This window comes from Kogia breviceps, chromosome 10, assembly GCF_026419965.1.
Source record: "Kogia breviceps isolate mKogBre1 chromosome 10, mKogBre1 haplotype 1, whole genome shotgun sequence".
NCBI lineage: Eukaryota > Metazoa > Chordata > Mammalia > Artiodactyla > Physeteridae > Kogia > Kogia breviceps.
Window position 1 is genome coordinate 86,935,168 of NC_081319.1, and position 27,016 is coordinate 86,962,183.

Consider the following 27,016-nt stretch of genomic DNA (forward strand, 5'->3'; position numbering starts at 1 on the left):
GCGGGGGCGGTGCCTGAGCGACGCACCAATCACAGCGCGCCCTGCCCTATATAAGGCCCTGAGGGCCGTGCAGCAGTTTACGCTACTTGCTAAGTGATACTTATTGCTTCATTCTAATGTAATGTCTGAGATCCGTCCATGGAGAAACCTCCCTCCAAAAAGCGGGGCAAGAAGCTGGTTGGCTTGACGGGTGGAAGTCACAACACCACAAGCGTCTCATTGTCCAAGTTGATCATTGAGGCCCTTTCCATTTCTCAAGAGAGAACTGGCATGTCTTTGGCAGCACTGAAAAAGGCGTTAGTAGCCGTGGGCTATGACGTGGAGAAGAACAACAGCCGCATCAAGCTGGGTCTCAAGAGCCTGGTTAACAAAGGAATTCTGGTGCAGACCAGGGGTACCGGTGCTTGCGGCTCTTTCAAGCTCAGTAAGAAGGTTGCTGGTGAGCCCACCAAGGAAAAGGTCGAGAAGCCTTCTTCTACCAAGACGAAGAAGCGGGTCTTGGCCAGAGACTCCAAGTCTCCACAGAAAGCTAAGACCAACAAAAGAGCAAAGACGCCGAGGACAGCAATGGCTGAGAAAGCTGGTAAGAGTGGCAGAAAAGCTAAAGGCATTAAGGGCAAACAACAACGGGAAAATCCAGCGAAGGCCAGAGCAGGAAAGCCAAAGGCTGGGAATTCTAAACTGACCCAGCAGGAGACTAATCTTAGGAAAGCAATAACCAAGAAGTAAAATTTCTGCAACGGCCAGTTTTCATAGAACCCAAAGGCTCTTTTAAGAGCCACTCAAATAATTTTAAGAGGGTGTAACATTGCGTTTTCAGAAGACTCTGGAAGAAAAGACTATTCGTCAACCTTATTGCTTGCCAATAAGGAAGTTTGTGATGCGGTGATAGAGTCTTGTCAGACAAACGGTACAGACTCTGAAGAGCTTCGGATACTTAATGGTATGCTGACTGCCCAGTTCCAGAAAGTTAGGTTGTCCATCCTAATAAAAATAAGGCACATTCATTGTATGTAAGTTCCTAAATGCTTACAGAAGTGCTGGATTTTAAGTCGAGAGGAGAGGAGATCAGCTCCGTGCCCAACCATACCTGGCCATGTTTTTTCACCTAATGCTATTCTAGTATATGATTTAATGTGCCTTTCCATGTAAGATTTCTGAAGTCAGTCTCCATGGACTTTACAGGGGTTAATATACAGAAACCAAGGTCACAATTTGGATTGGTGAGAAGTTTACTTCTGGTTAAACAGATTTCTTTCCACTATGAGTGATTAGTTGCATAAATCACAGATGTTTTACATTTGCAAGAATATTGAAATGCTTTTCACCTTCATTAGTTTGCAAGTAGTTACCAGATGACTTTATATATTAAGCACATACTGTTACATTAAAATTCGATTTGATAATATAGTCTTAATATAATTATTTAAGAAGAGAATGATAGGCTTGTTCAGATTGTGCTACACAGGCTGAAAAATGTTAACTAAAACGTGTGGAGATGTTGGAGGTTCAAATATTAGGGTGTGACCTTTAAATCACAAACCTGCTTGTACTAGGAAATGCTTAGGGTCGCAGTTAAAGCATCTTCTTCGCTTTAAACAGTTTAATTTGTTTTCACTTAGTTTGTAATTTAGCATTCTTAAAGATCCTCGTAAATAAATTTATACTGTTAATCTTATTTGGGCCTTGGTATTGGGGGCGACTTCGAACAAAGCCCAGTGCAAAACTACATAAGTAATGCAGTCACACAAACATGTTCTATATCCTGTCTGAATTCATTTGTATAATCGGGCCACGGAAAAAAATTAATTGTATCCTATATGGAAAACGACCAAATACAATAGTTTCAATTTGTACAGAATCAGCCACAGCCCTGCTTTGCTTGGATAAGACGGCCATTGTTTCCCTCTGAGGTTGGAGTTGGGATACTGCAGGAAAATTCTTCACTTGCCGAACAAGGCAGTGAGCTACTTCTCTGTGTCCAGCAGTGGACTGACCCCAGACTATCATCCCAGAGAGAAAGGAGGAACAACTGGCTTCATCCCGCCCAGAAACCAGCCGACCTCCCAGCACTACTCCAACCTGTGTAGAACCGGCTCGGCCACTCTGCGCCTTTGCTCCTCGGGCCCTTTGGCGCCTGGTATGCATCGGATTAAAAAGTTAACCAATGAAGGTTTTTCCTTAAGTTCCGGGTACCGGTATGAAACGCCTTGTTTTGGCCAATAGGAAAACAGCCTTGTAACACCACCCTCCGCAATTTAACAGTGGTTTCTTCGCCACACTGAGAACCAGCCAATGAAAGCTTGTCCCCAAAGAGCCTTCATTTGCATAGCTGTGTGTTGTGTGGGCGACACTGTGAACTTTTGTGCCATGGATGCCTCCAGCCGTCCACTTAAGGACAGTTCTTATATTTCCAGATGCACAAAATAGGCACATTTCTCTGATGGGTCTAACCTTATATCACTTCACGTTTCACCGTTTCTGAAAGCCTTTCTTCATAAAAACCCAAGTTTCTTAACACCTTAGTGAAGGGCAAGGCCCTAAGTATTTAGTTACATAACTACAGCGTTATGTAGCTTCCGACCATACTTCACATGTGAAATTAGCTGACATTTGGCTTTCACACACCTCCGCAACGTCCAACAGCCCTTCAGCGAGTTTGTGGGCGGCCCTGAAAAGGGCCTTTTTGTTTTTTTTAGATGTCGAGTCTGTCTCGGCCGATGCCGCGATCAACCACCGAAGCCATAAAGGGTGCGGCCCTGGCGTTTAAGTGCGTAAACCACGTCCATGGCGGTGACAGTCTTTCGCTTAGCGTGCTCGGTGTAGGTAACAGCGTCCCGAATCACGTTCTCCAAAAACACTTTCAACACCCCGCGAGTCTCCTCATAAATTAGCCCAGAAATGCGCTTGACACCACCACGGCGGGCCAGGCGACGAATTGCCGGCTTGGTGATTCCCTGGATGTTATCCCGTAGGACCTTGCGGTGACGCTTAGCGCCGCCTTTGCCGAGGCCTTTACCACCCTTGCCGCGACCAGACATGGCTGCTGTCGCAGTAATTCCTTGAGCTTAGCACTGCTCTTTAAATAGCATTCTTGCGGACCTGATTGAAAACGAGAGCCCTGGGGGATTTTCCAAATTAGGTCATCAAGGGGTGGGGCAAGGAGGGGCTTATTAACATTTCAATGTTTTGATTGGTCGGAATACGTCGCTCTTCGTCTGGCGGGCCGGAAGGTGAGGTGGCTTTCAATCAGCTGGAAAGCTTTAGTTTCTCTTTTGCGTTACCCTATTTTTCTTCTGTGTGAGTTTGCAAGTTGAGTGTATTCAGCTCAAGTACACGGAGCAAAGAGCTTCACTCCACATTTCCTTTTGGTAACTTGGTAACTAATAAGTTAGATAATGGTTCCTTGGGGAAGGTAAAAATAATGTGTAAAGGAAGATAGAGTTATAGGTCAAGGGACTTTTCCTTTCGGTCCTTTTAATGTTTCAATTTTAAAGGACGCATTTTGATGGGGCGAAGTATGAGCCTGGCCATGAAGAGGCTCTCGTCCTAAAAGATCTGTGTTTGGAAAGACAAAAAGGTAGACAAACGACTGCAAATTAAAACTTCTTCCTTTTCTTCTCTTCCTCAATTCAAGTATGTACTGGGTGACTCCTTTTTCTGCAAATGCATGTGAGAGAAGGAATTTAAAACTAGGCTTGGGTAATCAGTTACCTCTGGACCCTCCTCCTGTCTTATCTGCGCGTGATTGGCCTGCGGTTCCTAAAAGCTCCTTTCCTTCTTTCATTAATCCTTTCTCAACCTCTAGTTTTAGAGACAAGAACATACATTTGTTTTGTAGAGTACAGGATTAATAGTAAGATAGGGCTAATACTTGATTAAGGTCATTACAAAGCCTGCAGGGCCCTCCCCTGGGAGGCCTATTATGAGATTATGGGTGTTTTGAACAGGTTAATCCCATTTTTGTTTTCATTCTTTTTTTAAAAAAGCCGAATAGAACAGAACTGGATCTGAATATGGTTTGAAGAGGATTTCTCAAATCAAAAAGTTTCTATTTGGCTTCCTGACAACTTTAAAAAATTTCCACAGGAAGAGTCACTCTAGTTAAACTGAAAAAAAAAAAAAAAAGACACTCCTTCCCCCCCATCCAGGTTAATAAATAAATGTCTGTTGGGGAGATTTACAATGAGATTATGGCCTGAGAGAGACCTCATATAATAACCTCAGACTTAGGTAAAAAGGGAGAAGAGACCCAAAGATGGAGACAAAAGACCCAGGAGAGGGCAGGAAAGCTCTGGATGACATACGGTTTGTATCACTTCTGAAACAGTTAGATGGTTACATTCTTCTGCCCCAAAGTGAGTGTTTTTAGGCTCCTGACTTTCACTACCCTTTCCCACCACAAACATGCACCTTATAAGCAGAGACTTAGCTAGGAAGAAATGCCATTCATTACAGAGGAAAAGTGCAAGGTCAGAGTTCACAGGTAAACATGAAATCTCAACATGCTTTTTAATTCATGAAAATAAATTTAAAATAATATGTATGACATAGTTCTTTTTTTCTTATTCCCTTCTCCTAATTTCTTCTTTTCTAATTTTTTCTCAATGACATTGACTCAAAAGTCATGAATGTCAAAACAGAAATATTTAAGAGGTATACAATTATAGATTTATATTAAAAATGGATTCTTCCACTCTAGGAAGAGTTCAGGTATTCCTTGGTCCTGTAGCTTGGGAAAGGGTGGGTCACCCTGGAACTCTCCTTCTCAGAGTGAACCTGGCTTCACAGAGCCCCATTCATGTGAGCGAAGCTCTTCAAATAAAAACCCTGCAAACAAGTTGTGGCTAAATGGACGCATGAAATATTCACATAAATAAAACTGTGATGTTAAACAAAAGTCTTCTAAAAATATAAAATGCCCAGAACCACTCTCCACAAACTAACTCAATCAGAATATCAACGTTGAGATATATATATATATATATATATATATATATATATATATATATATATATATATATACACATATCATCCCATGGAATATATATGTATTCAAAAGACAATTCTGATACTTAGCCAGGGTTGAAAACTAACAGAATATACTAACACTTTTCAGGGTACAGTTGTACTTTAGGAAAAAGAAATCCCAGGGTAGAAATACTTTTGAGCAATATTGTAGTTGCAGAAATACATAAGTACAGTCTTACCCCACTTAGCCTGACAGGGATTTATAACATGACAGTAGTTAGCTCTGGGCATTTGGGGACACCACTCCTGGTCTGGGGCAGATAGCTCTTCTGACCCCTGGCTGATTTATCTCCTTCCTATCTAAGTCTTTAATGCATTTCTCTTTTTCAGCCACCTAATCTTTACTTTGGTACAATCTATTTTCTTACTTATTTTTCCTGAATTAAACTGTCATTCCCACTGGCATGTTTTTGGTTCCATAACATACATATACTGTGTCTCTCCATATTTTTCTCATTTCCTCTCCTTATCTTTCTAGGAAAATGTTCCTGCTTTTTCTCCTTGTTTTATTTTTTAATTTTGGGTGTGCCATGTGGCTTGCAGGATCTCAGTTCCCCATCCAGGGATTGAACCGTGGCCACAGCAGTGAAAGTGCTGAATCCTGACCACTAGACCACCAGGGAACTCCCTGCTTTTTCTCTTTAGTTCAAACTCTTTTACTAAAAGTTTTTGGCACTTGCACTTTCTAGGCCTGCTGTCCTTGTGTGGGTTTTCTCCCCTAAATATTCATAATACATTTTGACCTACTAAAGAAAATATTATTTGGAAAGAGAATTTCTAACAGTATCCTTTCTTAAACATTTGCTTCAAAATTTTTATAAACATGTTTGTAGTTAAATTTGATTTTCAAAATTCCATTGAATACTTCCTTAATCACACACACAAAGCCCAAAGAAAGGATTTTGCATTTGTTTTAATGATGAAAACTGAACACAAAGCAAAGAGCATTAACTGTTACATCCATGTTTAAAACAGGTGCTTTCTTGCACACATAGTGAAGCTCCTTTGTCAGTATCCAAGTTGCTTGCTGACTATCTTATGAAAATGCCATTGTAGTCACTCTGTTTACAGAATAAGATCCTGGATATTTCATCAATTCATAGGGTAAGGTTAACTGACAAGACTTTCACTGAAGTTTATACAAACATTGGTATTATCCTCACCTCCCCCTCCACACACAGATGCACTGAAGGCTCCAAAATTCTATTTTAGAATCTTTGGGTCAAAAGCCAGAATTTTTTTTTTTAATTACTTTATTTACAATACTTTCCATGCAAATCTGGTGAAAAATGATTCACAGGTGCTTCAATGCTACCCATCCCATAATACCTCCCTGAATGATAAATAGAATAAATAAAAATGTGAATTTGATAGTTAGAATTTTGTGTGTGAACAGAAAAAAAATTCCCAAATGTTTCAAATATTTATGAAAAAATTATAGAGTATATTCTGAAATGTTAAAACAGGTTCTCTCCTCACTCAGGAAATAATCAGAGGTGCTGACACTAGGTAGCAGAATGGATACTCAAAGGAGTATCCTAAAAAGATGGAACAATGCCAACCACACGTTTTCTTGATTCAGAGAGAGGGATTGTGTAGTGTTTATGAAGATGAGCCAGGCCAGCTGGGGAAAAAAATCAATACAATCATTTTCCAGCTGTGTAATCTTCAGCAAGTTAACCAACCTCTCTGTGCCTTGGTTTCCATACAGCAAAATAAGGGTCGCAGAATAACAAGAGTTTCTACCTCACAGGATTCTTCCGAAGAATTAAATTAATATTTAGAACAGGGCCTGGCATCTAGTAAGTACTCGATAATTATTAGCTGAAAAAAAATTAGTTTTAGAAAATATTTAAGCCTAAGAAGACTTTTCTGTGAATGAAAATTCATTCAGCCAAGAAATAGAAGCTACAGAAGCATCTGCTTAAAACACATCATATGTATCTCTCATACACATGAGTAAACACCTTAGAGAATTACTCAGAATCAGCATATGTGAGATACCAGCATGCATGCCAGGCCAAGTAATAAATGCACGCAGGATGTCAAGGCAACCCACGCTTTTTAATCAAATTGTCACATGAAATGATTTAATATTGTATTAATATTCTACATGTTAATCACTGATTCAAAAAGGGAGAAGAAAAAATGATGACCCAAAGTCCACAGAAAGAAATCAAAATTAAAAATATCACTCCACGCATGTGAAAGTCTCCCATGGTTAAAGTCATGCATTTTAAAATTCTAGTTATTATTAGTGTGTAGCTTATAAGAACCTTGCAGCATTTTAGAGCAGGTCTTTTGTTTTAAAGTGTGTGTGTGTGTACCTGAAGAATGTATCAAGTACACGGTACTCTAAGACTATATTATTACAGCTTAAGCCGAAGTTTTGCCTGTACCGCCCAGCAGCTTTAACCAACTGTTGGCAGGTTGCCTCAAAGATCAGCAGGTTTGTTCGTTTTCCTTCTGTTCTGTTCCCAGTTCAGGTAGCTCAACAGTGCCCTGTGATTCCAGCGATTCAAATAGCTGGTGAATAGTTTCAGCTTTGCTCTCTCAAATTTTCAGGGGCTTTTCTCCAAAAGTGATCCCCAGCGCCCCACACCCCTTGTTTATTCTTTGCCCCTGAGGAACCCCCTCCGCCCAACCCGTAGTCGAAAAACCACTGTGACATTTTTGGCCACCAGATGGCGTGCTTCTCCTTACTACCACCCTTGTAAGTGGTTTTGCCAGAAGCAAAATAAGATACAGATTTTTTAATGTACAGATTTTTAACTCTGACTTTTCAAATGTAGTTGACTTTAAGAATTGATGAACAAGGGCAGAAAAATTAAGCTAAGAAACACTGAAAGAAAATGGAGATTTATAACTACGGTTATTAAAAAAGAAATTAGCAGGCCACAGTTGCTGACTGTTAATAGCTGTGTATTACTGTGAAGAGTAGAATGTTTCTGGAAATTTTGGCCTGTGTGAAACAAAACCAATATAAGACAAATGTTGCCTAATTAATTGTAACATATCCTTAATGAGGTAGGAAGCTCAGTATAAGCCGGGAAGCTTTTTGGCAGTCTGCTGTGAGTATAGGATGATGTTTAAGAATTTGTCAGTGTGCTTCCACCAGGGTTTGGAGGTAAAATGACCAATGTGTTACAGCTTAGATGGTAATGTGTCTAGTGTGAAGAAAAACAATTAATTCAGTTACCATGGTTTAATGAAAATATTCCATGAAACAAAACATTAAAAAATTAGAATCAGTATAAATGTCCCCAAAATTAAATAATGATTAAGTCGATTAAGTCTATACATAAGATGGACAAATACATCAGGAAAACATGCAGTACACAACACAATGAATTATGCATTTATTAAAATATATTATCTACTAATTTTATATATTTTAATACAGCAATAACTGAGAGGAAATACGCAAATTTTTAATAGACTTTATTACTGGCTAATGGAATAATAATTTTAATTTAATTCATTTTCAGCTTTTCTGTAGTAAGCACAAATCCTATATACTTTTATCCACTTAACTTTGGGAACTGCAAAAAAAGAAAAGTTTAAAAAAATATTTGAGATCTCTTTGCCCAAGTTCAATATCTACCAAACAAATTTTTGAGCTGTATTTGGTCTGAGGCAGCTGCCCTCCAAGACAGAAAGCGTTGTTCACAGTTATGCCGCCAAATACACGTGGCAGCACAAGGTAAGCACAAGTTTTCTGCGTGTATATATTACTACTCTTTTGAATATGGTCAGACAAATTATTTTCCCAGAATCGACTAATTCCTGAGTGACCTGGTTAGATTAATTTTTTTGAATGTGCACAGCTGGGGATGAGAACCAGACTCTCAAGGACCCTAGGAAGATGCTGGGGTCAGCATCTTGGTGCTGACCAAGGCCACTTGGTGGCTTCTAGTTTTCCATCTTTAATATGAGAGAAGTTGCTCCAGATTTTGGAGGGAAATGCCTCCACCCTGGTGGTCCTGATTGGAGCAGGACACTGGGAGGTCCAAGACAGTAACTAACTGACACCCCCACCCACAGTCCCATGAGTGATGCCAGATAGAGCTGGCCAGTGGTGGCAACAGGGGTCACATTCCAGGGTTCTTCCCTCAGGGACTTTGAAAGGAAACATGGCTGATATTGTTTTCTGCTGTTTTTTCCCTTCATTTGGGTTGAACTCACCGAGAATACAGACAATGAGACAAGAGAAGAGCGATCTCCACAGCCATCTCCTTCCTTCCCTATTTACTCCAGGCATCTAACCATCTGAATGCAGCGCCAAAGAGCTGGATCACAGAGCCAGATTAACTGAGTTTGAGACCTGTCTCTGTCTCTGGCAAGCTGTGAGATACTCTATTTTATATTTCACTTTCTTCATCTTAAAAAAAAAAAAAGAGGATACTAGTACTTACATCAAACAACTATTGAGATAATGTATGTAAGTAGGCACTCAGAACTAAGTCTGGCACCAAGGAAGAGCTTTATAAATAAGTGTCAGCCACCTTATCATTATCATCATCATCTTAATTATCATTTTCATTGTCAGAACAAGGAGAGGGTGTGAGCAGAGATCAAATCCTGTGCTACTTCAAGTCTGGCATTGTACGTGCGGGTATCATTAACCTAAGGAAACCTACATGGCACCTTTGTGCAAATTAGAAAAAGACATTCCCTCAAGACACTTCCCACCCATTTTCGGGAAGACTATCATAACACGCACAAACATCCATGATGCCTCTTCTGGGAAGGGTCCCTCCTCGGGTTGTGCAGTGCACAACCTTCACTCTGTACAACGGTCCAGGTCTCCCTCTGATGGAAGAGACCACGGGGCTTGGAAACGGGTGAGTTCTTGTATAACAGAGAGAGGGTTAAAAGGAAACTTGAGTGGGTCCAGGAATTGTCTGGATGTGTGTGTCAAATTCTGGTAGGGGTATTAGAGTGTATGTCCTGAGGAGAAGGTTCAAAGCTATTCTCAGATGTTTAAAGGAATCACAAGCCCCCCCCAAATTTAAGGAGCCTCATTCCACCGTTAGGAGATGAGATGACGTAGGTGTATGGAGTCTGAGGTGATGCAGGAAATGGGGGCAGGCTCTAGATGCAGCTTGGGATTCAGGTGAGCCAGTTCTCGGGGAGAGGTCACAACTGGGGCCCTTTAACAAGTAGGAACTCAGAAACCTGGATGGGGAACTTTTTGACAGTGAACGGGGAAGGCTAAGAACAGAGGGTTCCTGAGACAGTTCCTATTTCCTAGGTCCAGCTGTCCGGAAACATGAAGAACGCCTCAAGTGCACCCTCTCTCTCTTTCCCCACAAGGAGTCCGCAGGCTGCACTTCATTCACATTCGGCTAAGACATAGTCCCCTGTGGCTCCTCCTGTAAAGACAAGATCCAGGAAAGAGGCATCACAGACCTACGATCCTCTGCCTCCTCCCCTCTCCAGCCACACATGTCAACTCTTACCACCCCCTTCCCAAGGAACTCCTGGATTTCAGGCACCATTATCTCATCTGGAATCGCTGAATAGCTTCCTAACTGGTCTTCCTGTCTCCCATCTCACCTCCTAACAACTCACTCTCCATATCGAGGAGACTGGGTTCCTCCTTGCTTATTTAAGTCCCTGCATTGATCACCGCCCCTCCAGTGCTCATAACATAACATCCCAAAGGCCCCCAGGGCTCTACAGGAGTTGGCTTCTGTCTGCCCCTCTTTCCCCTGCACCACCAATGTTCAGGGAGTAGAAATGCAGACTGAAAAGTACATAAAGTCAAGGGTCAAATTGATGATAATTTCTCACCTCCCAGCATGCCTCACACTCTCCCACTTGCACGGTTGCTTCATCTGCATTGACTTCCCCTCATCCTCAACCTCACCTAAAGAAATCCTACTTCTTCAAGATCCAGAAGCCTTTCTTGATCCCCAGACGAACGTGATCATCCCTTCCCTTGACACCCCAGAGCATTTGCTTCATATCTGCCTTAGGAACTTTGAGGGTCTTTAACTGCATTTACCTATCATGGATTTCATTCCTTACTAGACCTGGGTTCTGAGATAGCAAAGGTGACTTAACCTCAAAGCACCTGCACTACCTAAAACAGCACCTTGCAAAATAATAGGCGTTCAAAAATGTCTGTTGAATTAGGAGATTTCATTCTGAGGGAAATCATTAATTCCTGATCCCAGGGAGATGCCAGGGCTCCCAGAGAAAGACACATGAGAAGGCTCCTCGTGGATGCCAACTCCCCTTTGCCCTCCCCCTGCCCCACTTCCTGCAGGAGGGTTAGTGTGTCCTGGGGGCAGAGATGCTAAGAGGCTTCCTCCTCCTTCCTACTCACTGGAAGCCTGCCTTCTCCTCAAGATTCTGAACAAGATTCCAATAAGGAAGAGGATGATACAGACAGCAATTCCACTGACGATTCCAGTGACCAGGGTGCCAGACAGCGAGGGCTCTAAAATAGCAAAAGCAAGTGAAAGCCCATGATCACTGCCCCATCCCAGAGCCAACCCTCCCCTCACTGCCCTGTTGACCACTCCCATCCCACCCACACCAGGTTTTCTCAGCCCCTCTTCCATACCCCAGGTGGCAGTGAGGGACTGAGCCAGGCCTGTGTGCTCCACCTGGCAGCTGTATCTCTGCTCTTCCCCAGGGAGCACGGCCAAAGCCACCCAGCCCTGGTAGGTTCCATCCCCGTTGGGCAGCACGTCCTCAGGCTCGATGTCCTTGGCATCCAGTGGCTGCCTGTCCTTCAACCACCTCATGGTGATGTCCTGGGGGTAGAAGTTCAGAGCCTGACACCGTAGAGTGGTCACCGCAGAGGCCACGTGATGAGTCACTTTCACCAAAGGAGGCACTGAACAGGAAGGAGGGAGGATCTGGAGGGAGGATTCCTACCCATGCCAGGAAGACCAGAACTTTCACTTCACTTTCTCTACGGGTTGGAGGAGGGAGCTTCCCTGTGCAGACAGAGCAAGTTGCAGGAGAGACACACAATTTTGTGCCGTAAACATGTTCTGAGATTGGGTTCTGATGTGGTGTCACATGGAGAATAGTCACAGCCATATCAGCCTGTTCTCTGGTCCCACATGTAAATATGCATACCTGTTGCCTATGTCTTACGTTCTTTGTTAATATATTAAGTTGAATCAGATGGATGAGATTGTCCCTATGAGGCTCAAAAGTGATTGAATATGTACTACTGGTAATTTCACCTGGTTCAACCCAATAAGTATTCTTGTAAGAAGGGGCCTGGTAAGATAGGCAGCCTACGCGACTACTACCATGTTTTGTGAGCGTAACCTTTACCCTCCAAGATTCTGCTACTCTGACGGGTTGCCTCCTTGGTATTCATTTCTTGCCTTGGTATTCATGTGATAATTGGCATCTCTGAGTTCCTAAAAGTTATAAATATACATAGCGTTCTTGGTTAAATCAAGAGAAAAATCACAGTTACTTCTTCTTTAGCTACATGCATGGAAAAAAAAATGAAAACCATGACTCATGGCTGGATGATACATCTCAATTGTAAGGTGGAGACCTCAGAGCTGGAGACCTCCGGGTGGAAAACTCAGACCTCATTACTTTCCCAGAGAGTTACACTACCTCAACCATCTTTGCAAACCCAGCCGGGGATCCCATATGCCCTGCATCCCCCTCCCCTCTGTTGCAAGATGGGCAGAGCTGCTCCCGCCGTACCTTGCTGGTCCAGGGCCCCTCTCCCGAGCTCCAGCAATCGCCGCAGCTGTCCAGGGCAGTCCCGTTCGAGGTAGGCCCTGTTCTGCTTGGCCCGAATCTTGTTCACTTCCCACTCCAGCTTGGTGGTCCGAGCCCTGGGCTCTGCTGCTCTCCAATCCAGCGTCTCAGGGCAGAATTCAAGATGGTCCTGCCCATCGTACCCGTACTTCCAGAACCCTCTGGTGCTGTTGTCCTCTTGCACTTCACAGCCCAGGATCACCTGCAGGGTGTGGGACTCTGGCAGCACTCCCAGCTTCGTTACTGAAACCAAAGGAGCAGGCCCCTGTTTTCGCCATTACAGGGATCCAGTGACCTCAGGAATCAAACTCCTGCCCTCTTCCCTGGCCCCCCAGATCTCAAATAGCCAGTTCTCTCCCTCAAGTGCATCCCTGAGGCAGGGACACACTCCACCCACCTGGGGAAGGCGAGGCGTGCTCTCCACTTACCCTTGCTCTGGTTGTGGTTGTCCATGATGGTCCAGAAGTCCACAATGAACATGTGATCCCAGCCTTTCAGGCTCTGGCTCAGCTGCAGCCACAGCTGGCTGGTGGCCCTGCCCCAGAGCCACGGGGCATGAGGCTCTGCACGGCGACTCTCGTGATCGTAGGACACGAACAGCTGGTCGTCCACGTAGCCCAAGGCCTCAAACAGGGGCAGCCCAAGGTCTGGCTCTGAGGCACCCATGAAGAGGAAGCGCAGGGAGTGTGACCCTGGGGAGAGGGCGACAGGCCTTCTCTGTGGGCTGCCTGAGGAACTGGGAGGCGGACCTTCTGAATCAGCTGGTACCAGCTGTGTCTGGTCCCACCCTGTGAAAGTGACATGCGGTGCCTGCCTTCCCCCCGCATGCCCCTCCCGTCTGCTCTCCCCTTGTGCCCCTCTGCCACGTGTGCCTGCCACCCCATTGCAGGCCCCAGCCTCTGCTCCAGTAGTCACGATTACAACAGCCTCCCTTGGATCCAACAGATTCTAGAAAATCCCAAGGTGTGTCTAGCTAGGGCAGGTGAGCTCGAGAGTTAGTGCTCAGAGCCAATTAGATCCAAGTCCAGAGGAATTATTGTTTTTTTTTTTTTTTTTCCACTACTTCCATCTCTAAATGCTTTACTGTATACAGGCAGACCTCGTTTTCTTGCACTTTGCAGCTAATGTGTTTTTTACAAATTGAAGGTTTGGGGCAACCCCGCATCGAGCAAGTCTATCAGCCCACTTTTCCAACAGCCTTTGCTCACTTCGTGTCTCTGTGTCACATTTTGGTAATTCTCACAAGATTTCCAGCTTTTTCATTATTATTATATTTGTTATGGTGATCTGTGATCAGTGATCGTTGATGTTACTATTATAAAAAGATTTTGCCTCTCTGAAGGCTCACATGATGGTTAACGTTTCTCAGCAATAAAGTACTTTTAAATTAAGGTATGTACGTTGTTTTTTTAAGACAATGCTATTGCACACTTAATAGAATACAGTGTAGTAAACATAATTTGAATATGTACTGGGAAACCAAAAACTTCATGTGAGTAGATTTATTGTGACATTCCCTTTATTGTAGTGGTCTGAAACCAAACCCACAATATCTCTGAGGTCTGCCTGTAAATGTTTGCTGTCAAATGCTGCAAGATGTGCTGATAAACAGCTCAGGGCAGCTTTTCAGCAACAAAACAGTTCCAAATCAAATGCAAATATAGAAAAACCCCAGTAAGCCCAAGAAGACAGACTTCTGCGCAGGTGAGAGCTTCCTTACACCTCCCCTCAATTCCAGAATGAGGGAGTTCAGGGATGTATCTGCAATGCCTAGAACAGCGTCTGGCATGTAGTACCTGCTTAATACATACTTGTTGGGTGACTAAATGCTCACTTCTAGATTTTTGTCTCTGGCCATGAACTCTAGACTCTCACACTCCAACTGCCTACATGATACCACCAGTTGGGTGACTCACTGGAATCTCAAACTTGAACAAGTCCAAAACCAGGCTCTCGATTTCCCCCAAACTGCTCTTTCTTCTGTCTTCACCATCTCAGAAATGGCATCACCTATCCCCCTGTTGCTCAGGCCGATAAAATAAAAATAAAAATAAAATAAAATAATAACAGAGGCACCTTCGACTTTGTCTGTCATGTGATCCTTCATAGATCCCTCAGCAACTTCCTTCAGAATAGATTCAGAATACAACCGTTTCTCACCACCACTTCTGCTGCCACCGGCCCAGTCCATCAACTCCTGCCTGTCTGCTTGCCCTGTTTTTATCGTTGCCCCCTTCATGCTTTCCACAGAGCAGCTGGAGCAATCTTTTCAACAGCTGTGCTTGATCACATCACTCCTGGGCTGGAATCCACACTGTAGCCTGTGAGGCCCCAGGAGACTCGCCAGTGGCTCCTCTGCTGAGCCCAATGCCTATTCTAGACCTCCGGCTCCTGCGCTCCTGTTGCCCCCGTGCCCTTGCTCTTTCTTTAACCAGGACATTTCGTCTCTTAAGGGACACTTGGCAATGTCTGGGCACATTTTCTGTTGTCACAACTGGGGAGTGTACTAACATCCAGCGAGTAAAGGACAGGGATGCTGCTAAACATCCTACAATGCACACGACAGTCCCCACAACAACAAAAAAATGTCAGTAGTGCTGAGGTTGCAAATCCTTGCCAGATCTCCCCAGCCTGTCTGGGAAGCGCTGCTCCCAGGCAGCATCACCTCTATTTCCTTCAGGTCTCTGTTCAAACCCGGCCAGGAAGAGTGGCCTGCCCTGATCTCTGTGCTTCACACGCCTTCAGGGCACCCGTTACCTGATGCTCTCTATCCTTTTGTGTATTGTCAGCCCCATCTACTTGAAGGCAAAGCACCAGAGGACTAGGCTCCCTGCTCTCTCCTGGGTCTAGAGCAGCGTAACACATGGGTAGTGTTCCTTCAATACTTGTGAACAGTGAAGACGTGTGTCCAACAAATTTTATGATTCAACCTCTAATGCAGTGTGACTTTTAAGAACCGCAGCTATGAAGCGGAGACACGGGCTCTGCCTCAAAAGCCCTGAGTAACATTGAACAAAGTCACCACCTGTGAGCAAGTCTTACCTCATTCTCGTCATCTATAAAGTGTGGATACACATACTACCTACCCTCCAAGTGTAGTTCTGAGGCTACATGACACAGTATAAAGCATCCAGAGCTGTGCCAGACAACAGTAAGGGCAAACACTGTCAGCTAAGATTAGAACCAGTGGTACTTCATTTAATGTCAGAAAACCAGATAGCGTGAATTCTTTGTAACCTGGGGAAAGGATTTAACCTGAGGTCGTTAACCACTAGTAAAATCAACAAACGAATAGCTCCTACCTCACAAATGCATAGTAGAGTCAAACAAGATCACAGATCTGAAGGCGATTTAAAACTGAGGTCATTACTTTCATGTTAATAACCATCCCTTTGGCATCCTTTAGTAAAACCCTGTTAATTATACAATACTATTAACACTGCAAATCAACAACCCCGGGCTGAAAAGAAGAACTAAGAGATTCAGTTGAAAAGTTCAAAAACAGCAGATATGTTATTTTTCCAGGCAAAAGAACAATCACCAAGTGTCAGTCCCTAGGCCGACCTCTGTCAAGAACCTCCCACCCACAGCGCCAGTGGTTCTGAAATGGACACCCGGCTGGGTCCGCCGTGCGTTCGCTCGTCCCAAAGTCTCCCAACCCTTAGAGCGCCCGGGGAAGGAAACACCGAGGGGGCGCTCCGGCCGAGGTCGCCCTTGGTGAAAAGAACTTCCTGTTGGGGGATGATCGGCGGTAAAACGACACAGCCACCAGTAGAAACAAGAATACCGAGATCCGAGTCCAAAGACCACTAATCCGAGTGTGGCCTCGATGAGAAAAGGTTTATATCTAGAAACGTCACGGTCGGAGGAGGGAGTGGGTGGTTCCGAGTGTAACTCCATAGCAGCTGGGACAGAGACCTGGCCGAGGGTGGGGGTGGAGGTCTTGGGGCGAGAGGCCCCGTAATCCCATCTACACCCCAGTGACCCACGTCCCCTCCGGGGAAAGTTGGGGGAGGGGACCGCGCACAGGGCTGAGCAGTCGTTCCGAGCTTAGCGAACTCCCAATCGCTAGGAAAAGCTAGTTTCGATTTTTCCTCCCCCGCCCCCCTGCTCCCCTCTCTGGCCCGCAGCCCCCAGACTCACGCGGCGGTCGTCCCTGCGTGGCCACCGTCCGCAGGAGTATCAGGAGGAGAAGCGCCGGCCGGGCTCGCGGGCCCATTTCGCCGGCTCGGACCGTCCGTCCTGGCGCTTTTCAGCCGCTTGGGTAGGGCGGGGAAACGGGCGTGGCCCAAGAAGTCAACCTGGAGCCATTGCCGAGGCTCCCGGGATCCCAGATGAAACTTCCTGGCCAGTGGGATCCTTTTCCGGGGCCACTGGCGAAAAGAAATGGGTCTCCTGCACTTGAACTCTCCAGCAATCCAGAGTACCTGCTTGGGAAACACTCGGTGACCCAGCTGTCCTGGTTTTTAAACCCAGAGAGGATGTTGCTGATTGGGGAAAGTATATTTAACGATTTTCTGATCTAAATATTGAATAACTTGAAAATTTAATTATACATTTTCAAAAATTTTAAGTTCAACTTTTCAATCCTGATGTTTTTGCATAAAAATGTTATTTTATTCTTTGATCAGAATTAGTTACTTCATTAGATTAACAGGTTAGATCCTATCTATCGAAACATCTTTCACAATTTATATAGTTAAATTATATTTCACAAGCTACTGCACATTGGAATCACCCGGAGAATCGTTAAACCTACTGATGCCCTGCTATAGCCCCCAGACACTCTGATTTAATTGCTGTATGGTGCCACCAGAGCAACGGGATTTTAAATACCCCTCTTCCCCCCAATACACATAACAAAGTTTGAGAACTACTGTCTGAGAAATTTCAAAAGGATATTAATATCTGATTTTCCTGAAACCTTTAAGTGCCTAATAAATATAATAAGTGATACCTTTTAAAGCATGTATGCAAATTTTGGCCATCTCAGAAAAAATCAGAGTTGAAAATTAAGGCCTTTAACTGTGTGGGGATAAGAAATCAGGTGGGGAAAATGTTGAATATTGCTGATGAGCACATGGGGGTTGATTGTACAATTACTTTTTTTTCTTGGTAACAGCTTTATGGAGATATAATTCACGTACATACAATTCACCCATTTAAATTATAATATTCCACGGCTTTAGTATATTCATAAAGGTGAGCAACCATACCACAATCAATTTTGGAACATTTGTCATCCCCTCCACAATGAAACATTTTAGTACCGTTTAGTCATCATCTCCAAATTCCACCATCCTCCCTCCCTCTCCCCTTACCCAGTCACTAAGCTGCTGCTATAAACCATAATTCAGCAAAGTAAATTGTAAAGATTGAATTGGCTTTATTGAATGATTCATGAGTCAGGCAGCATACCATCTAGCAAGCAGAGGAGAGCTCCAAAGAGCTACAAAAAGGGAAAGATTTAACGGTACTATGGCCTTACTCCAGTTTCTCTGAACTTCAGTTTGCTCATCTGTGAAATGGGGATAATAATTTCTGATCACCAAATGATACTCTATGTGAATGACCTCTTACAGCTGTTAACAGATATGGACACCCCTAGAAGGTAATAATTACAGACTGGCAGATTAGGAATAAACTGTATGTTGTACGTTTTTGTTTAGAGTGCCATCAGAACTAACGAGATACCATGGTATAAATGTCTCTTTCATTTGGGAAGAGTTTGGGACCATTGCAATGACTATTTTTGTCAATTGTTATCTTTCAGCTCTTCCAAGAGCCTCAGAAATTTTAAGGGAGAAAACGTCCTCGATATTTAATATCTTCTAATGAAAACTGTCGCATATATTTTTTTCACTACCGATGAGAAGAACAACAAAGTCTACATTTTTCACTTTAGTATAATCAGAGTTTTTGTAAACTACCCTATTGTATCTCATTTCTGATGAGTATATATCTGTGCTTTAAAGGCACATGAATTATAATCAATCTTCAAGGGAAAGTTATACTGCAAAGCCACTGAAACTCTCTGTCTCAACTTTCTCATTTGTAAAGAGGTGATAATAACAGCTACTTCATAAAATGATTTTTAGAATTAAGTGAAAAATAAGAAAAATTGATAAATGAAGGCTTCAACAAGTGCCTGGCAAATAAGGCTAAACCATGTTTATTATTAGTACATATTCTAATATCATACTAATATTATCAATGACATTTTTTTATCTGAGGATGCTGCTTCCTACCAGGTGATAGGTCAGTATCCTCTTACAGATTGCCTGTATTGTGGTTATCTCACTATCAAAATAATAATAATTTAAAAAGATAAAACATATGCAGTCTCTTTAGGTCTTTGGGGTTCTTATGCCTAATTTGCTACTCACATTTAAAACACAGTTGAAGTGGCTTCTGCACAAGACTGTTTCTACCCCCATGATTTGGTAAAATTGGCCACGTCCTCCTTTAGTCTCTACTCCACACTATACTGCCAGATGTAAAACATTTCTGTCCATTCTCTTTCCATGCCTTTCCCCCTTACTTTAAATTGTATGCACTTCGAGGGTAGTTATCTGTGCTTCTCCTCCTTATTAATTGCTTGAGGAGTTGAATGAATCAACCATGGGTTTCTTGTCCATTTGGCAATTTATTTCTCTTTATAAAGATAATTGACTCCAAAGATCCGGGTAGCCAGCTTGGTACTTGGCTGCTCTGAGCCTTTACTCCAGTCTCACAGCTTCTCAATACTGTCACTGTCAACTGTAGGTAATAATCATTTCTGTCCATCAAAAGACTAAATATGAATGAGTTTTGAAATCTTCTGGGTAATATGTCAACCCAGAGTTAATGATTGATGACTTAGCCCGGCCACAAGGAGCATCAGCTGTCCACCAAGGACGGTGTTAATTTGGAGCTCCATCTAGTGCCTATTGGTGCCAACGACATCCTACATGGTAAATGCCTTTGGGCAGGGAAGGGTTGAAGCCAAAACAAACCCATTTATTAAATTGTTAATTGGACTTTTACACAACCTACACTTCGGTGCAGTCTGGAGCATGTGTGTTACAATGAAGGTGCTGGGTTGATCTTAGGCACACATTGCAAAGTCACAAACGCTTTAAATCTTTTTATCCTTATTAGCACATAGTGTGTAATAAATTTGCTATGACTATCACCATTGTCATAATTAATACACCTTAACCAAGATAGTACCAGTGTTGTTATCTTTGCACAATAGTGTTTTCTTCTGTCATCTGCCTCCTCACTGTGGTAATTTTTACTTTAAGAAAGGAAAGAAAAGTAATTTAGTATTTAAAAGTTGCCTTTGTTAAGACTATGGCTAACCTCCACGCCTGGGGAAAGTCGACTGTTTCCTCCTTTTCATGTCCACTCAGACCTTTTCCACAGTCATTATTCCATATCCTTTTCTAGGTCCCCATCCTCCAAATTCCACTATACGGGTAGAGCCTGTCTTATTTACTTCCTTATTCCCTAAACCCAGATGGGATTATAGAAGGTTCAGATTAATTTTTTGTGGAATGAAATAATTATCCAGCATGATATTTCTGGACTACTTAGACAACTGTCAGTCCAAGCCACTTAATTTGTTCCTCCCTTGCTCTTGCCTGCCTATAGACTTGCGGAAGTCTCAGGGCTTCACAGTGGTGTCAGGATCACCATCTGTCAAACGGGAATGAAAATTTCTGTTCACCAAAAGAGACAGAAAAGTGTTAAGTTATAACTAAAGGTTAAAAATTACATAAGGGCCTGGAGAAACTGTAACATGCCAGCCGCCAAAATGAGCTTTGGTTGGTTGGGTTCGCCATCTAGTGTCCATCAGAACAGACAGCAAGATGTGTTGTAAACACCTTTGATTCTGCCGGAAGGGTATGATATTCATGCAGAATTATTTGCAGGGGTGAAAACGCTTTCTGCCTACAACTCATTAAACAGACTAATAAGTAAGTAATAGTTACGGGAGTATTTTAATTTTATGCACTTTATAATAGAAAAACAAAGGTCTTTGACTTTAGTTCAGTTGGTGTGTGTGTGTGTGTGTGTGTGTGTGTGTGTGTGTGTGTGTGTGTGTGTTCAGGGTACATGAATTGTAATCAGTCTGCAGGGCTCTCCTAGGATAAATCTGAATTCTCAATCTCCATTTCCTTATTGGTGAAGTACTAACGCTTGTAATGGTAGTCATAGGATGGTGGTGAAGACAATGAAAATAGTGCATATAATGCCTGGTGCATAGAAAGTGTTCAATTAACTGTTATCTTTATTAGTATTATTGACACCCTTAAACTAACAATTACAGAATGGTGTTGCGTTTATAAGAATGTATGTAGGGCTTCCCTGGTGGCGCGGTGGTTGAGAGTCCGCCTGTCGATGCAGGGAACGCGGGTTCATGCCCCGGTCCGGGAGGATCCCACGTGCCGTGTAGCGGCTGGGCCCGTGAGCCATGGCCGCTGAGCCTGCGCGTCCGGAGCCTGTGCTCCGCAACGGCAGAGGCCACAACAGTGAGAGGCCCGCGTACCGCAAAGAAAAAAAAAAAGTATGTATAATTTTAAAAATATGTATATAAAAATTTGTACTTACAACATGGCAGATACTATTCTTAGAACTATATAAACATTAACTCATTAATTCTCATAGCAACCTATAAAACAAGTACAACTATTGCCGCTTTATAGATGAGAAAACTGAGGCATAGAGAAGGTAATAAAATTATCTAATGCAAAGTTGAGTTTGAACTCAGGCATTCCAGCTTCTGAGCCAGTCCTTTTGATAAATATACTATGCCACATCTGTATTTTTCCTGGACTCTTTTATAAAATTAAGAGGAAAATATAAGTGCTACTATCATTAACCATGAAAAGTATAAGAAATCTATGCATTAACTGAAGCATAGCTACAAATTCTTAGGTAAGCTAACGTTGTAAGAATTTGGTCCCAACCAGAAATTGTGTTTAACTTAAGAAGGTTTAGGTGAGTTCAGTAGTAAAAAATGCAGGGTGATGGGATACCTTGGTCCCTCTTCTGTATTGACAACACACGGTTCTCCCTGACAGTTATGCCTGTCTGCTGTTGGAAGTATGCACACACTTAGGATGCAGAATGCAGGGAATGTCATCATAATCTTTTCCTTTTGAGTTTTGGTCAAGGAGTGCGCTTCCAAGAACAGCAATGCAGGGGGTAGATTCTGAGTGACAGTGTTGGTCCTTGATTATGTTCTCTCCTCTCACTCCCCAGTACACATACACACACACACATCTCCCTTGTCTAATGGGCAAGCTTCTTCTCTTCTTATTAGAATCTCTTCTTGAGGTCTTCCTTGGGTTAGTTCCTAGGTCTGGTGACCTTTCAGAAGCTGCCAGGGGAAGCATTCATAATTGAAAAGAGTGAACCAGCTTGTTGGACTTGGTCTACTCTTACCCACTCCTCCAAAGGAAAGAGAGTATCAAGTATCTCAGGGTCACCCCAAGACAGGAGGCTCCCATGGTACAAAGATGTAATGGAAATAAACCTCAAATAACAGGCTACTGTGTGCTCCGTCCAATCCCAGGAACTGTACGCACATTATCTAATTCAATCTTCACTATATTCCTGGGGCGAGGGAGCAGTGGGGAGTGTTACAGAGGAGGAAATGAGTGTGCTGGCTCTAAAGCTGGTGTCTTGCCTTCCGCACTTTTGCACTAACAACTCAGCTATGCTCCCAACCTTCAGGCAGCCTTACAAGTCTCAGATTAGCCTGGGGCTGCCAGGATTTTGAATGGGCTAGGGAATGAGGAACTTTCCGGAGTTGACCTTCTATCATTTACATTTATAATACGTAATATTATATATATAGTATTACATATTATAGATTTCATATTCAAGTCTATAATATATATAAAATATACATACTATGTAGAGATTTATATGTAAAATATATAGTGGTGTGTATTTAATATTACATATTTATGCTACTATATATTTTACATATAGATCTCTATATAGTATATATAGTATTATGTGCTATACATTTTATGTACAAATCTATAGTATATAATGTAAATGAATATATTATATGCTGTTTGTTATATATAATTATGAATAGATATAATTAATTTTATAGGTAGTAAACATCATATACATGTGATTATTAAATTTTACTCAGTTTTAATTTCTAAAGTAGTAAATATCTACATATATATGTAACTTACATTAACAAAAGTTACCGGGGGGCTACTAATTTTTAGAAATGTGAAGGGGTCCTGAAATCTAAATTTTGAGAACCACTGTTCTAGCCTGTTCTCTGATGTCTTAATTTCCCAGTTGGATTGATAAGTACTTGAAGGCAAATGTTTAAGCAACACATGAACATTTTTGGTTTTTATACTTTTGTTCTCTCTGTGGTTTGTGCCTTTCTTATCAGATTTATCACACTGTATGATAATCATACTTGTCTGTGTCAGTCTCAAAACGTATAATTCCTTAAGAGGAGACACTTTGCTTGGCTAATCATTGTTTTTGTTACCTCCTGGTGTCCTTTGATTAACAAGTGCTCAGTAAGCATATGTGAAAAGCTTATGCATGGCATAGTGATTAGCTAGAAAATAAAAAGCAATAACATGTCCTAACAAATCTACCAAAATTTGCATGCCCCTGTTTCCTCAAAAATAGTCATCGTGTAAAGCCATATATTTATTCTGATTAAGGCTATTGCCTAATATATGTTTTCATCTTGTGCTTTATAATTGCCTTCATTAGCGGCCTAAACTGAGAAAGTGTAAAAATGTATATCTTCTCGCTATTGACAAATCCTTTTCTTTTGAGGGTAGATTTCACTTTTGAAACCATTTAAAGTCATTTGAAAACATGCTTGAAAAATAAGGTGGCTATTAATGCCCTAGTTTCTTGTGTCACTTATGTGATTCTAATAGCAGTTCCAAATGTTTTGCAATATATTGTTCCTTTTGTAATACTCTCTATGTAAACTGAGCTCCCACTATGTGCTTTACTACTATATTCTCTGTTGGTTTCCGCAGTGTATTTTGAGAGTGTGTCAGGGAATAAGATACAGAAACTTTAGTCTCAACCGAAAGTTTCCTTGGCGAGTCAGGAAAAAACAGGTTTTAATAACTTCCAGTTGGGGCCTATAATGGACAGAAGACTCTTCTGGCATGGTAGAAGGAGGAAGTGAAAGAAAAATCAGTTGTCAGCCCCTGATCCATACACCTGTCCCAACAACTCCTCTCACTCTCCTTTGAGTGTGTCTTGCTGTTTGAATCTCTCTCTCTCTCTCTCCAGCTCCGTTTGGGTTTGACATTCTGCTCTGCATCTTTAACTTTGTCCACCAGCTTTCCCGACCCGAAGAACATGAAACAAAATTAGCCAACTCATAATATTTAGGATGTGTGTAAATACAAGAATACACAATTTATTGCATGGCAACATTTAATTTTGTCCTCAGTTTATTGCTGGCTATCTTGAGACCATCAATTTTGAGTGGGCAGACCACATCCTTAATCTGAATTTTCCCTGGAGCTAATTTTAGTAGGTCCTTTGTTGCTCACAGGTTTGTTCAGTCTTATTTCAAAGCCTGAGACTTCATGGGACATCTACAAGATCTAAGGTGGCTTTCTAGCTCATGGTCAAAAAATCTTGTATCTTCCAATTTTTTGAATGGTTTCTAAAGATTCTGATTCAGAGCTTGTAGGACAAACTGAATAACCAAGTGTCAAAGTATAATTTTCAAAACATGACTCTCATACAAGTACTGTGCATAGTGAGCTTGTGCATGGGTCAGAGAATGATTTCAGTATTAATCACAGAGCAAGCAGAATGACAAAGTTAGTTCAAAGCAGGATACAGGAGAATGAAATATGGATTCAGTCAGGGCAAGAAAGAATGCTGGAAGGCTGAAAAATCAGATACAAAATTGTTTAATGTCCTATTAGGCAATACAATCATAACTTTTAGGGTTATCTTTTCTACTAGAAAGAATTCACTTGCATCTCTACTGAACAAAACCTTTATTAATGTATCAATCTTCTACAAGTAAATGTATAATTTTCCATACTCTGAGCCCAATCGAAAAGGAAATATTAAGTCATACTGGACAGCGTGCTGTCCAGTATGACAGCTATTAGTCACATGTGATCACTGAGCACTTGTAATGTGGCTAGTCTGAAATTTTACAAATGTAAAATACACATCAGACTTTGAAGACTTACCATATGAAAAAAAGAATAGAAACTGTCTTATTTTTTAAAATATCAATTACATGTTGAAGTGATAGTAGTTTGGATATACTGAGTGAAGTAAAATATATTATTAAAATTAGATTCATCTATTTCTTCTTATTTTTTCATTGTGACTACTAGAAAGTTTAAAATTACGTGTATGACTCCTATTCTATTTTACTGTATAGCATGGCCTTAGAGCATTAGATGAACCACAAGTGGATTTGTGGGGAATTCTCTACTACAGCTTGAAAAGACATGAAGAAATATCTTTGCTTTGTTTTTGACTTTTCTCAACACAAGTTACAGGGATCTAGAGAAGGGCTACTTGTTTTTCTGCCTTCTGGCCTCTACTGTGTGGCCAGGAGGTTGAGAGCAAGAATTTGAGTGGCTGGTGTCTGGTTCTGGACTTCAGATTTGCATATAGAGAGATGTGATTTGATTGATTTAAACTGAGTGGTCATATCAGAAAACTGAATTACAGTAATCAAATTTACATGCTGCTGATTTGCAAAAAGGGACACCAATTTATAGTGAAGGGAGGTTCAGTGACCTGGTAATCACGACTCCACACACCTCTTTTCCTGGTAGTTATGCATACTTAGCTGAGTTTCAGATGAAGAGGGGGCTCGTTGCACATAGAATCAGAGCAAAATGGCATGTTCTTATTTTATTTTTTTACCAAAACATATTAGCATGATGAAGGTGCTTTAGTTGTTCATACACTTTCAATGCTTTCATACAATTCCTATGCCCAAAGTCACACTGATGGATGGCAGGTCTAAAGCGATTTTCTGTGGTTGCTAATTCATCCATCACTAATCTTATTAGGCTGTTAATTCCCAGAGGACATGACCAATAGTAGACATAGTTTCCAAATGTTGAATGAATGCTATTCAGTGAAACCATGGGGTTATCCTTAGTCTAAAAGAAGATACCTCATTTTTCATTCATCACAGAACTTAATTTGTATAACCCCTTTTGACTATCACATCTAAGACTGACATCTTTAGTACATATTTTCATCTAGACGCAGTAGTAGTAAAGGGAGCTTTAGAATAGAATACATATGACCGGCTTTAGAGGGGATAAGAGGTGAGCTTAAAAAAAAAAAGTGGCATAATAATTTATTTGTTCTAGTAATTTTCCTCTATTTCTGTTAAAATTTTGCCGTTTCATGATTTCTGTTTCAAATCTGTAGTTCATCTTAAAAGTCAAAAGTGTATCTTGTTGAAGTCAGTTGCTTTATTTCCATCTGTATCTTTGGGTTCCCAGTTAGAGAGTGTCCTGTACCACGATATGTGTTAGATATTGTTACTGGAAGTAACCTAGAATTTTCATGTGCTGAAAGTCATCTCTTTATTGCAGCATGCAAAAATAAATAAATAAATGCTTGGTTTTTTTTGAAAACAGATCATCTAAACGTCCCTAGCTGCCAAGTCTATTTGGGGGTTATTTTCAGGCTTAGGGGGTCTCCTTTCTTCCTTCATCCCTATTCTTGAGGGCCAGACCCCCTGCCTTGCATAACCCAGAGGGAAACCTGAGAGCTTTTAAAAAACAGCCCAATTTCTCGCCTTTGGAGAAGTGAGAAGAGTGCCCCGCCCCCATCTATGAAAAGAGGGATTTGATAGAGTTTCAGTGTCTTCAAATCAAAGATTTAAGTCTCTAACCCCCCATCATCCAGGACCCCCCCCAAGGCTTACGAACCCCCTCCCATCCCGCCCTAACTGCTTTGGACTGGCCCCAGAATCCTGGTCCCAGTCCACAGTTCCTGTGGGTCTGTACGCAGAATTCACAGAGGACCTGTGTTACTTCCCTTGCGAAGAAACAGAATTATGGTGAAAATTTAGGTGGAAACCATTTCATTTTTGGCTCTAAAAGAAGGGAAGCATGTGCCCAACCACCCCTGAGAAAAAGAACTTTCAGGGGCAAAGGAGCGAACAGGTAATTTAGAAGAAAAACAGAAAGTGGTCTCCGACTGCCCAGGACTTCCCTAGGAGTTGGGGGAGTTG

At 42.0% G+C, this 27,016-nt stretch overlaps 3 protein-coding genes across 5 annotated transcripts; 1 reads left to right on the forward strand and 2 right to left on the reverse strand.

The window, feature by feature from the left end:
* The first annotated feature begins 56 nt into the window (after window positions 1-56).
* Window positions 57-729, forward strand: H1-6 (H1.6 linker histone, cluster member). The gene has a single exon (XM_059077194.2). It carries the CDS (start codon window positions 139-141, stop codon window positions 727-729), a length of 591 nt encoding a protein of 196 aa, XP_058933177.2. The 5' UTR covers window positions 57-138.
* A 1,881-nt stretch (window positions 730-2,610) lies between these two features.
* Window positions 2,611-3,041, reverse strand: LOC131764234 (histone H4). The gene has a single exon (XM_059077195.2). The coding sequence runs from the start codon at window positions 3,039-3,041 to the stop codon at window positions 2,730-2,732; it is 312 nt and encodes a 103-aa protein (XP_058933178.1). The 3' UTR covers window positions 2,611-2,729.
* A 5,182-nt stretch (window positions 3,042-8,223) lies between these two features.
* HFE (homeostatic iron regulator) lies at window positions 8,224-17,219 on the reverse strand. Of its 3 annotated transcripts, none has more exons than XM_059075473.2 (6): window positions 16,924-17,219; window positions 13,209-13,472; window positions 12,724-13,023; window positions 11,606-11,881; window positions 11,366-11,479; window positions 8,224-10,406 (listed from the first exon to the last, which is right to left on the reverse strand). In XM_059075473.2, the coding sequence occupies exons 1-6, from the start codon at window positions 16,997-16,999 to the stop codon at window positions 10,366-10,368; spliced, it is 1,071 nt and encodes a 356-aa protein (XP_058931456.1). In that variant the 5' UTR covers window positions 17,000-17,219; the 3' UTR covers window positions 8,224-10,365. The 3 variants fall into 3 exon arrangements, with proteins under 3 accessions (XP_058931456.1, XP_058931458.1, XP_058931459.1); XM_059075475.2 differs by lacking the exon at window positions 16,924-17,219 and adding an exon at window positions 14,697-14,751; XM_059075476.2 differs by lacking the exon at window positions 11,366-11,479 and having other exon boundaries at window positions 16,924-17,133.
* Window positions 17,220-27,016: the final 9,797 nt, after the last annotated feature.

Bases quoted from the DNA above. Each gene is read 5' to 3' on its own strand.
- H1-6 (XM_059077194.2), top strand. From the start codon at position 139: ATGGAGAAACCTCCCTCCAAAAAGCGGGGCAAGAAGCTGGTTGGCTTG.
- LOC131764234 (XM_059077195.2), bottom strand. From the start codon at position 3,041: ATGTCTGGTCGCGGCAAGGGTGGTAAAGGCCTCGGCAAAGGCGGCGCT.
- HFE (XM_059075473.2), bottom strand. From the start codon at position 16,999: ATGGGCCCGCGAGCCCGGCCGGCGCTTCTCCTCCTGATACTCCTGCGG. The intron at 13,473-16,923 runs GTGAGTCTGGGG...CCCTCTCCCCAG, and splicing joins CACGCAGGGACGACCGCCGC to GGTCACACTCCCTGCGCTTC. The intron at 11,480-11,605 runs GTATGGAAGAGG...TTGCTATTTTAG, and splicing joins GTCCCTCACTGCCACCTGGG to AGCCCTCGCTGTCTGGCACC.